The following is a 12,420-nucleotide window of genomic DNA, read 5'->3' on the forward strand; positions in this document are numbered from 1 at the left end:
TCTGCTTCGGTGGATGCTTCATCCCCGCTTTTTCAGTGCTTGCTCATCCTTGTTCAGTCACCGCACATCGTTAGCCTATAATTTCTTGAAATGTAACTCACCGATTGACCGCAACTGAATAAAGATATTACATAGCCACGTCAGCAGAACAAACTCAGAACTCTGCTACTGATAATGGCAGTGTTTAGAGGAAAGCTGATTTACATAATTAAAAAACAACCTTAACATATTGTTATTCAACCTGTTTGTTTGAATGCAACATATTAAAAAAAGAAATATCAAAAAATTAATTTTACAATGAAAATTTCAATTTACGTGCAGCATGAAAATAAAAATGTTTCATTTTATCATTTACATATATGATTTTTGCAATTTTCCGTATGAAATTTATTTAAAAAATTTGAACTGATAAGAATGCCTACTGATACTCACCAGAGAGTGCAGTCAAAGTCTCACTGAACGTTGACTTTCACCAACCTCCTTGGTGAGCACAACTCATCAGCGGTACCCAAAGTGACACATCAACCATCAGTGGAATACGAACATGCAGACGTCTCCACTGCCTATTGCTATAAAATATTTTTTGTATTTATAATTAAATATACAAACTATCATTGCCATTTATTTTTTTATTTTAAACATTATGTTTGTTTAGAATTTTATAATATTTTTATTCAAATACTTCCCATTTATATATATTGAAATTCTTTACTTTCGTAATTGAAATGATTAATATCATAAAAGCACAGCTTTGTTTTTGATAAAACCTTTTTTATAAATAAAAGTGTGAAAATAATAAAACTACAATATCGAAATGCTTGAAAGGAAAATTTATATATACGTTGCTGACTAATGTATTGCTTTAAATTAATAAAATTATAAGAGAAAAATTTGCACAAAAAGAAATTATTTTTGTCTCCATATTAGATCATATTTCGACTATATTATTAGATAATGTTACAAATACATTTTATTAAAATGCTATTCCATAGTTTCTTGCCTCAGTTTAACTCTTTTATTTCTCCTGATTGCACCACATGTCATGAAGAATATTAATCTGCAACAATTGAATTTCAATTAATTTATGCAAATTTTGAATATCAAAAGAATAATTTACATTCAGTCGTATTTGTTTCAGAAATATCAAGTGATTTTGATTTTCAAAAAAATTTTATAAAATATAATACGGTTAAAGTAGTTATATGTTAAATGAATAAGAGGCTCTAAGCAACGCTGATTTGCATAGTACACGCGTAGCCTTTTTGGTTAATTATTTACAAAATGATTATACAACGCTTTGAACGGCCTCAAACTAAAATCCAATTTGTCAATAAAGCAAACGAACTCGCATGCAAATTTTTATTTTATTCATTTCTCCTGATGAATAAGACTAGTAGTGGCACATTTTTCATTGCGCTTTATTTACTTAACTAATGCACTGTGTTTGTGGAGAAAATTCTGTTCCAGCCATGACAAACATAAAAGCAATTCGCATTGCGGAAACACAAATTTCATCTTCATTACAAAATATATTTTAATTATTAAAACTTAGATAAATACAAGAAATGAACTGCATAATCATTTTATATTAAATGCTGGCTTGTTGAAAGAAGTGAGAAAGAGTAATAATTTGAAGAAGTAATTCACACAGAGTGACAAATTGAACAATCAATAACAGTTATTTGAAAATTCAAAAATGACCTTGACATTTAAAATCCAGTCAAAATATAAACTATCTGACAAAAAACGTCATAACAAAAACATTGTCTTAGCCAAAACACGCCTCCGCATGTCTTGGAATTTCAAATTCAAAAATGACCTACAAAAATGGAACTAACTCACTGCAAAAAATCTAAAGTATATGGCTGCGCATTCTGACAAACAAAATTAACCAGAGCAAATATCTCTGATGACGTTGAATAAAATATTAATATAAAATGATAATAAATAACTCTCGGAGTAGTACCGATTTCCCGCCAACCAAGTCGCCTACTTTTCCCACGTAAATTTCATTCGTTATCGTGCAGCTAAAATTCAATGGTTGTCAGTCTGATGGGATTAGGTTGCCCAGAGAAAGATCTGCTTAACTCTTAATTGTCTTAGCTAACAAGACACGTCGGGGACAATCACTATGCAAATTCATGAAAAGTGTGCAACCTGTACTACGTGGGGATACCGTTCCTGGCGTCGTTGTGTTTTACGTTGAATTATGAACAAAAATCGAAAATGAAATGCACAAAATCACAGATATTAATACGGATGGTTGTACGGTTTCCACGGGGAAAGAGTACTGATGAATTATGACGCACGCTTCACGTACAACTATTTGAAAACAAGCCTGAAAGCAAGCAAATGACATTTGGATACAAAGTTGCATTATGCTGCATTTTAAAGATTATTAAACATAACAGCCATTTTCAATTAGAATATTAATTACACAACTGGAGCAAAGAGAGTGAGGTAATATGCACATAACAACAACAGATAGCACAACGTACCCTGTTCGACGTCATTAATATTACTAATTTCTACGAATTCATTGTTTAATTAACGTAGCAATCAGTTTTTGATATTTCGCTTTTGATAACAAAATGGAAATGATGGCAGAAAATAAAAGTAAAAAACAGTTACAAAACAATAACATTTACTGGAAACGTCAGCATAATGAATGAATAGTTTTATGTAATGCCACGCACATGTAATGTGCAGTGATACGTCAGTGAAACGTGAGAACCTTTCAAATGTTTTATTTTAAGCAAACACAATACAATGTTCACACATACAATGATCGGCTATTATTAAAAGATAATTACACAGCGCACAAATACTGCAAATCAAAGGTTGAAAATTTAATACATCCTCCCTGGCTGGCAGTGGAGGAACTCCATTTACAATCTCGGCTTCAATTAACGTCTTCTTCTTTAGACGCCTAATTGCACACGTCTGATGGTTGTGTTCACGGCCTTCATCTTACCATCCTTGAATGGATTTGTCGTACTGCTCTCACTTTCTTCGGATTTTTCATCCACAGCGTGATGTTAGCGACGTTCCGAAGAAAACGATACTCGTTGAATCACACATCACGATGGCTTGCGAACCCACAACCAACGTTTCCATTAGCTTCAAACCAACCACTTGCGGTAATTAAAAGGTAGGATCCGTACTCTGGATTTTTTTTAACAATAAATGTTTGCAGAAAGAAAACCATAATCCGGAACTGGTACGCAGCTAAAGCAGATCAGTAGTGGATAACAGCTGATTTTGCTAGAGACGAGTTTTGTTTTCATAATAGCAACCATTTTTTCAAACTGTTAATTGTATTCAGCTGTTTAAAAACGGCACAGCTATCCAGGTCCTTGCCTTAAAAAGCTTTCCAATTGCAAGTGACAGACGGTACTTTTTTGTCATGGTAAATAATCTGCAAAGTTCTTTCATCGCCGGTGCTTCGACTTTTCTTTCTCAATCTGATGGTAACATCTCAAATGTTCTTGATTTTCATAGAATTCTTTTTTTCACGTTGTGAGTTGAAGTTCCAGTTTTGTTGTATCGCAAGAAAAACGCCTCAGGCCACTTGAACGTTAACTGTACATTGTATGTGGTGTGATTCGTACGTTGCCTCTGAGATTCCTGGGAAATCCATTCTCACACGCTATGAAAATTATTCTACCAATTCTGTTTGCACAACAACATTCACATGGAGGTTCACACCTTGTAGGAGTCTTGCAAAGTAGCTATCGTTTTAGCTGGAACACTCCTTAACCCGAACGGCATGACTTTAAATTAGTACAACCCGAATTAAGTCAGAGACAACGTCAGCCTCGTTGAACTTGGTTGTAGCTTTCACCAAAGCCAGTTACATTCAGAACTGGGACATATATAGTCAGTAGTTTTGTCTGCAACGCATCAGACTCCGCTATCGTGTCGTCTAGCTTGTCGAACACTCTGCTGTTGTATCGCTGGTTCCTTCTAGTTAAGCGTCACCAGAAACCACTGGCAACTTGGAATACCGTTAATTCTGAGGAATATTTCAAACGCTTTTAGCCGGGATCACGTTCGGTGCTTGATGTAAATAACGCTGGTTGATGCCAATATAGAGCAGGAAGATCGCTTCTCAAACAGGCCCGCAATTACAACGCGCCTCTCGCTCGGTGACGCAATTCGATTCGTTAATCTTGACCAGTGCTTCTGGAGGGTCTTCTTCTTCAGCTTCTCGATGAAACATTAGTGATACACTATTTAGTATCAATCTAGCACAAATACCAGTAACACACGCACACAGCCTGTGCTACTCGCAAATCAACCTCTATCCATTCATATGTGAACACATCTATTTACATCCACGTACATACCGACTGCATAATGATTTTCAGGTGCCATAAAATATACGGTACTTTTTTATAATTGCAATTACATTTCATTTAGTTGTAACTTCCCGAAATAGAATGGTGTTTTTAGGATTATAAACAAAGAAAGAAAAGAAAAGAAAAAATAACAAACAGTACACCCCAGCATGATGACCAAATCCTTTTCCACCAGCTACCACCAAATATAAATTATTTATAGCAGAAGAATACTGTATGTTTTGACTCATAGGTTCCTATTGGAGTTATACATTTTACTATTATACAACAGCAAAATTTTAAAGTGGTTTATTTATTACTAAAAGACAAAAATTAAAGCAAAATAAACGAAAAAGCAGAATTTTTTTCAGTGTTTTTCTAACTTGTGAGAGAAAATTTTTTCAAAATGAAAACTGCCTTTTAAATTGGCTTCTACCGATTCTTAGCAACGATATTTTTGCCATCCGATCAAACTGTTGATGATTGTTTTACCAGGCAATTGAGTTTTTTACAATTGTAAAAAAACCACTTCATTTCTCATTCAGTTGAAATTCTTGTTTTATTCTTTATTTTAAAAAAGCTTGTTTTTCAATTAAAATTACAGTAAATGGTGAAGTTGATTTTATCAGTACTTTGAAAGAACTATTCGTGAAGCAAGTTCGCGAACGCAATAATTAACAATTATAAATCGAAGATATATTAATTTCCAAGAGCAGCATAATTCATTTACAAATCAAATGAAAAGTTGTGAAGCAATTATTTTTACAGCTCATTTCACTTTTGCACTTATTCAATGCGTGGGAAGTTCTGAATTGAAATTAATTTTTACACAAGTGGTAGGTGAAAAGTTCATATGAAAAAAAATCTGATCTTTCACTAATTATCGCATTATGCATTATTTTATTGCGAATAATGAATGTCATTCTTTGCCAGTATCAATTTATAATTTTGTTCATTATAGAATTGAATATGATTGAGTGAATTATTTAAAATTTTGAAAATTTATGTATTTAAGGTTTTTCTTTTTCTAATCTATACATGAAAAAAAATACATAATTAATGATTTCAAATGCTTGCTTTGTTGATAATATATTATCAAACAACGAACCAATGTTCAGCTTTACCGCCACGGTGAACGTACCCCACTCAGCACTTACCCGAATGATCCGTATAAAGAAGACGCCTGGCCAAATGGATTCAAACAATTGACAGTGGTGAGTGAATTTCATTTAAATAATTTTTTAATGATAAAAAGTAAAAAATGAAAAAACTCGCATTTTTCAAGGAAGGTTGTCGCCAGCAGTACGAACTTGGAAACTTTCTACGTAGAAAATATTCAAAATTGCTTTCAAAATCGTACAAATCGCACGAAGTATGAAATTATAATTATTATTATTATTATTATTAATTAGTTTTTTCTTTTCAATTTTAAATTTCCCCCGTTTGAGATTTATGTACGCTCAACGAACACCAGCAGGACGTTGGCAAGCGCTGCTTGCAATTTGGCCGGCCTATATCGAAACTTTCAACCAGAACCAAATCCCATTCACACAGTACCAGAAGAAGAGGATTTTGTAGTCAACATATCGATTATACATTGATGAATGAATTGCAAAGAAAAAATAATCTGCTTTATTTAAGCTTCTCAGAACAGGCTTACCATGTCCTGGTTATGATTTGGCGTTTAAGAAAGATTCACGAAAAGTGTTCTCGAAAATTGACAAAGCTAATGAAGATTTTTTCAAATTTGTCTCAAAAATGTCCGGCATTCGCGATGCTAGTACAAAAAACATAGGAAGGCTGGTTGGTGCTTTGGAACGTGAAATTAGAAACAACTTCATCATGCCGGATTGGATTTTCGCAGTTTGGTGGGATCCAACGATGGGCAAGTATCGAACAGTCTACGAGATGTTGTACGACATCAATTCTGTCCGACAATTGACCAAATTCAACTCGAAGAAAAAAGCCCGTTATCAGTCAGGTAAATAAATTAATAAATTATTTCATGATCAATTTTCAAATGAAAATTTCAACTTTCAAATAATAATAATGAAACTTTGTTCTTGAAAATGTTGATTAATTATGAATTTTTTCAATCAGTATAATAATTATCATCAAATTGAATGGATTTTTTAAAAAATAATTGATTAATTATTCTTTTTTAATTCATTATCACGCATGAATTTTATTAGGTTTCCTCATTGGAACATTGATGAAAAATATGAAGAGAAAAGTGGACAATTTTAAAAAAGAATCCAAAAAAATGAACATGTACTCAACGGTAAGTGTTGCTTCTTCGACATGATATAGTCGGTTGTAGCTGGGGTCATTTTCCTTTAATTATTCGTTTAATTTAGCACGACGGCACTGTGATGAGTTTAATGTACGCTTTGGGAATTGGAAACGACATCAATCCGCCAGTTGGATCTTGCATCATGTTTGATTTGTACAAAAATTCCCACACTGATCGTTTCTACGTGGAAATTCAATTCAGAAATGATACCAAAGAACGGCCAATTTCGTTGATCTTACCAAAATGTATGCTTAAATTGTGTCCATTGGAAAAAGTTTACAAAATTTTCCAAAAAATATCCTTCGATCACGTATCTGAACGAAATGAATTTTGTTCGAAATGAAATAAACATTCGTATTTAGAAGTTTGTTTGACGTTTTTCGTTAAAAGACATCAGATGTGGTGCAGTTTTTGAAATTTAATCGTAATTCATTTTGACAATAATCGCCTTAAATTGCCCAAAATTTGGGTTATAAGAAATATTATTTCCCCACATAAAATTTAACCAGTTTTCTGCAAATTTTCTTGAGAAAATAACAAACAACATTTATTTAGTAGCGAAAAGAAAAAGAAACAGTTCATTTCACTAATCAAAGTAAACTTTACAAATAAATCCTTTTAAAATTGTATAAAAGTGTAAATTGATGATGTTCGTATGCTTTAGTGATTTCAATAATTTCAATAGTTTGAATAGATTGAAAAAGTAAATATAAAATTATGAGCGCGAAAATCCTACACGGATCACAGACGATACCTAGATACATACAAACATACCTACATGCATGCACCCATGTTGTGTGGGAAATGGAAAAAAAATGAACGCTCTTCGACTGTTTTAGCCCTATGGCGTGTCTTTAATTTATAATATAATCATTTTGATTGAAAATTTTAGACAACTGAAGGCAACGCAAGTAGATCGCCTATAAAGTGCTCATTTCGTGCTCCCACTGACAGCAGTTGAAGGAAATTTAAAAATGAAAGCTACACTATTTTTGATTCTGCTTTTCATCACTGTTGCAATTGCTGATTTTCAAATGGAATCAGCTCAAGAAGGTAAATCCAAACCTGTAGCTGAACATTTATTTGATCGTATGATACATTTAAAATGCAGATAAACTCTTACGGCGTGTTGTACGGCATTACCATTACGGTCACTACCATCATCACGGCTATCATCATTATCATCGTCCTTATTATCACCACCACGGATTCATAGGTCCACATTGTACGTATAAAATTTTTTTAAATAAATATTTAGTAATAACAGAAATTATTTATTTTTTTATTCAAATTGTGAAACATTTCTAAGATCTATTATTATTATTATTTAATTTTTTTACATTTTACATCTCTACTGACATAATATCTATACTAATAACAATATTAATAGTAAAATTTCAATTACTTATTTATTTATATTGTACTGTGTTTAATTTATTTAGATCACTCCTACCATCGTCCTTATTATCGACCTTATCATCGTCGATACTGGGGATAATTGATATTATACCAAAGTGGATTGTTTATTCATATTATTCAAGTTAAGTAAAATGCCACTTTATAATTTAGTACAATTTCAAATATGCAAATAAATTCAAATATACAAAAATCACTAATGACTGTGCCAATAATTATCACTTGAAAAATGTCAATAAACTGCAGTAAAAACAAAACAAAATATTTCAATAAAAAATGTTAATAATCAAATTTACATTATATATATAATTCATGCAAAAACGAGTCCATATTCTGTTTTGATATGTGCAAATTAGATTAACTTCGATGTACAAAACAGAAAAACATACATTTTAGTACAAGGTGATTCAGTGAAAATAAACAAATCTAGTGCTTCATTTTCTTGACAAATAAAAGTGACACAATGACAATATTATTTTCAACAACTTAATTGCCCATGCAACTTTCAATCAAATTCAAGCATCGCTTAATGAATGTGCTGAACTTTATATTTTAATATTTATGACAAAAATTCAAAATAAAATAATAACAACAAAGCCAAATAATACAAGTGCATGATAAATATTAATTGAAAATCGTATGTATTTTTGTGTAGAAGCTGATTATTTTTTCATGCACGTTCATGCAACTTCATCAATAGAAATGAAAGTGAAATAGATAAATATACAAATTTTCTTCTCATAATCTGTTAACTATTCAAGCAATTACTCCCCTCCCCTCCCCAAATAGATGATTGATTATTTTTTTATTACGAGTTGTTCAAATAATATTAAAAAAACATTTTACTCGGATAAAAATAATTAAGAATAAAAAAACATCCCCAAAAAACATACAAGGTAGGTAAATTGAACACCAGAGGCCATGCAGAGGCAAAAAGTGGAAGAAGATGTGTGGTGAAAGTTGGAATTTTAGCCAATATAAATACCTTTGGATTTATCACTGATTGTGAAGAGGCGATTGAGCGGCTTTACCCGAAGTAGAAACGATTTCGCTTGGCCCGTTAAGTCCGGATGTACGCAGATGTAGAAGAGACAGGTGATTGGAAAGAAGCAGTGCTGCAAAATGCGTCCCCAATAAAATGTGTACAAATATCTCGAATTCACCTTCCAGCACAACAGGATGGTCGGTATCAGCTGCAAAAAGACAGTGCAGAGGATGAAGCCGCTCAAGCTGCGCAGTGTGGACCGTTGGTGGGATCGTTGGAAGCTTTTCAAACCGGAGTTCACTTTCAAATTCCTCGCGCGAACAAACGCCATGTATGCGAACAAGGAGAACAAAGCGCTCATAAACCAGAAACAAATACGCAAAATTGTCAGTATCAAAAAACATCTCGGTGTGATGACTTCGATGAAAAAACACTTGGAGCGGATTTTGTGATTCGAGTCTTGCTGAAGCGAACAAATCAGATATACGACCAACTGCATCCCGGCCAAAAGGCAGACAAGCGACAACAGTCTGCATGTTGATTTGTAAGAGAAAAGACGATCGTACAGTCTGCCAGCAGAGAAGAACAACCACCGTTCAAAGGACAACAGCAGAACCACCATTGTGGTGGCGTCGATGCCGAATGTCTGAGGGATGAAGTAAAAATTCAACACGATACACTTCCAAGCTTCTGTCATGGAAGAAGCCCCAGTGGAGACGTCGAAATAGCGACGCAGAAGTGAAAATGCTGATCCGAAAGCGAAGCATATGCTAGCGAAAGAAAATCCTAGAAAATTTTTTCAAAATTTCACTTCAACATACAATCAGAAGTACAAGTGAAGCAAATTTTGTATTATTTTTACAAAATATTCGAGCTCACTGTAGTTCGGATGATTGAATTCAAGTAGAAATAAAAATCCACAATAAAATTACCTTTTAATAAAACAAGATCAGCTCGTCGTCCGTTACGTTTGTAAATAAAGTGAAGCATCAGTGCGCTCAAGATGACCGTGATTATGCTGTTGACAATGCCAAAGATTAGCATAAAGTCCGCGTAAGCGTAGTTGACTTCAGCAGATTGTGCTGCAGAAATTTCTTTCTTGTTGAACGTTTCGTTGGACATTGCTCTTGCTTATGAATCAGTGCAAATCTGAAAAATCAACTATCCGAACGTTTCATTACCCCCAGAACACTGTAAATAGCTGATTAAGCTGATTATTCAAGAACAATACGCCTAATGCTAGCCAGCAGTGATGAATTGATTTAAAGGCCCTTTATGTAGCATTATTATGAAAAAAGTTGGTGAATATTTATTAAGAGACACTATACACTGAACAAACGTCTTCCCATTAACAAGCAAGTTTAATAAGAGCTGCAAGTGCCAAGTGAACGATGTTACTTTTATACAAGTTCTAAGAAAAATTTCCAACTTTGGATTAAATTAAAATAATTATTTTTCACTTAACACGTGCCTGCTGCAATTTTCCAACATTTCTGAAAGTAAATCATCAATTATTGCATTATTGTTATACAATGAAATGAAGTATTATTCTGTATTTATAAAATTCTGTTGCAGACTTTAGTTCAGTAATTTATTCATTACTGTTTTTCACTTAAATGTTCGTAGAAATGTTTTCCTTAAATTTTCATTATTATTAAAAGTTTAAATCTGCTGCTATACTGATGTGGAATACATCAAAAATAGAAATTTTACCTGAAAATAGAATAAAATAATTCTTTGGAATAAAATACCATGCAAGAGAAATTAACAATTAGAACAAATAAATTCAAATAAGTTTTGTGATGCAGTACCTAGTTACATCTTGTGATCTGATGTTAAAAAAATAATACATATATACATACATACATACATACATGCATAAATCCGCGAATAAGTTATTTTTATTCACCAATAACTAACTAGCAATAGTAAGTCTTCTACGGACACTTCCTTACCAATAACTTAGGTTTCTCGAGAGAGATTTGCACAGTATATAATTTGCACTTATTTTCCGAAACGCCATTAACATTCATTGTAAATGAATTAATTATTGAACTTTCAAAAGTACAATTAAAATTCTGAACAAGTTTTACTTTTTATTTTTAATACATCTGAAACTCATTTGTTAACATTTATGAAATTACTATTATTATTATTATTATTATTGTTGTTGTTATTATAAGAAAAGATGAAGGCTTTGATTGTAAAAATGAAAAAAAAATAATTTGTATCTATGATACAATGATCAAATTGCAATTCAAAATTTTTATATAATTTGAAAATATTGCCTACATCACAGAAAAATTGATTACAAAAAGTGAAATATAAAATGAAATTAAAAAACATTCGCTTCATAATTTATAATTATAAATTGAAATGAAGAAAATTTGAATTGAAATGAATTAAATCATAAAGTGATATTAAAATGAAATAAGAAATAAATAAATAAAAGTCGCCTTTCAAAATGAAGAGGGGATTTATTGAAATACAAAGACATTTTGTTTTTTTTTGATTTCACACACATGCAGATAAATATGAGGAAATAATTTCAAAGCAAACTTTCAAAGGTTTCAGTAGGCTTCTTTTTGAAAAGTACGTTAAATGTAATGAAAAAACTGAAAACTTCAAAACCTATTGAATTATTATTTCAGATGTTACTGTATATATGCATGTATGTATACATGTATTAGCAATCATAAGATAATTAATTATTAAGTTGCTTAAGAAATGATGAAAAAAAATTTCAAAGCTAAAATTATTGATCCTGTTCATAGAATAATTTCAATTGAAACTGTTCTCAAAAATAATTATTCAAAATGGAGAAATTTTCATTTCAGCAAAAGCAAATCTTTGAAGCGTTTAAACATTTCAAATGCAATTTGATAAGCAAAGGCAAGCGAAGAAAAAAGCGATTTTACAAAAAATGAACAATCAACTTGAAAAAGCGTTGAATTCACACAAATTGGCAAATCCAAGCAACATCTGACGGACCGTTATCAATTGCTAATAAAATTTTCAAATTTCAATAAAAAATCAAATAAATAAATAATTTTACAGTAAACAAAGAAGAATGAATATTATTAAATGAACCGTTCGATTATCGGAAACCGTTTGGATGGAATATTGTGAAACTTAAGGTTGGTTGAATTGCATTTATTTAGTATGTATAAACTGAAAAAACAGACAACAGTAAAATTCATATACATGATTATAGTAATGTACAGTGTAAATTGTGATTTTACTTTGTGAAATCTTTGAAATAATTTGGTAAGAATAATTTGGTAAGAAAAATAATTGGATGAGATTCAATTTTCATATATTAGAATCAAAGTCGAAAGAAAGATGATCATTCTTACCTTGCAAGCAGAATTGTTTCTGCTGACGTG

At 31.8% G+C, this 12,420-nt stretch overlaps 3 protein-coding genes across 3 annotated transcripts; all 3 read left to right on the plus strand.

Annotated features, from left to right (window-relative positions):
• Positions 1-5,077: 5,077 nt before the first annotated feature.
• Tsp_08540 (prostatic acid phosphatase) lies at positions 5,078-6,976 on the plus strand. Its single transcript, XM_003375506.1, has 7 exons — positions 5,078-5,176; positions 5,459-5,554; positions 5,626-5,712; positions 5,789-5,917; positions 5,982-6,321; positions 6,533-6,621; positions 6,698-6,976. Exons 1-7 carry the CDS (start codon positions 5,078-5,080, stop codon positions 6,974-6,976), a joined length of 1,119 nt encoding a protein of 372 aa, XP_003375554.1.
• A 631-nt stretch (positions 6,977-7,607) lies between these two features.
• Positions 7,608-8,131, plus strand: Tsp_08541 (conserved domain protein). The gene is made up of 2 exons (XM_003375507.1): positions 7,608-7,686; positions 8,076-8,131. Exons 1-2 carry the CDS (start codon positions 7,608-7,610, stop codon positions 8,129-8,131), a joined length of 135 nt encoding a protein of 44 aa, XP_003375555.1.
• A 988-nt stretch (positions 8,132-9,119) lies between these two features.
• On the plus strand, positions 9,120-10,075 carry Tsp_08542 (hypothetical protein). Its single transcript, XM_003375508.1, has 3 exons — positions 9,120-9,562; positions 9,584-9,772; positions 9,988-10,075. Exons 1-3 carry the CDS (start codon positions 9,120-9,122, stop codon positions 10,073-10,075), a joined length of 720 nt encoding a protein of 239 aa, XP_003375556.1.
• Positions 10,076-12,420: the final 2,345 nt, after the last annotated feature.

This window comes from Trichinella spiralis (assembly GCF_000181795.1).
Source record: "Trichinella spiralis strain ISS 195 chromosome Unknown Scfld5, whole genome shotgun sequence".
In the NCBI taxonomy this organism is placed as follows: Eukaryota; Metazoa; Nematoda; class Enoplea; order Trichinellida; family Trichinellidae; genus Trichinella; species Trichinella spiralis.

Bases quoted from the DNA above. Each gene is read 5' to 3' on its own strand.
- Tsp_08540 (XM_003375506.1), top strand. From the start codon at position 5,078: ATGAAAAGTTGTGAAGCAATTATTTTTACAGCTCATTTCACTTTTGCA. The intron at 5,918-5,981 runs GTCAACATATCG...GCTTTATTTAAG, and splicing joins CAGAAGAAGAGGATTTTGTA to CTTCTCAGAACAGGCTTACC. The intron at 6,322-6,532 runs GTAAATAAATTA...GAATTTTATTAG, and splicing joins AAAAGCCCGTTATCAGTCAG to GTTTCCTCATTGGAACATTG.
- Tsp_08541 (XM_003375507.1), top strand. From the start codon at position 7,608: ATGAAAGCTACACTATTTTTGATTCTGCTTTTCATCACTGTTGCAATT. The intron at 7,687-8,075 runs GTAAATCCAAAC...TAATTTATTTAG, and splicing joins AATGGAATCAGCTCAAGAAG to ATCACTCCTACCATCGTCCT.
- Tsp_08542 (XM_003375508.1), top strand. From the start codon at position 9,120: ATGTACGCAGATGTAGAAGAGACAGGTGATTGGAAAGAAGCAGTGCTG. The intron at 9,773-9,987 runs GTGAAAATGCTG...AAACAAGATCAG, and splicing joins GTCGAAATAGCGACGCAGAA to CTCGTCGTCCGTTACGTTTG.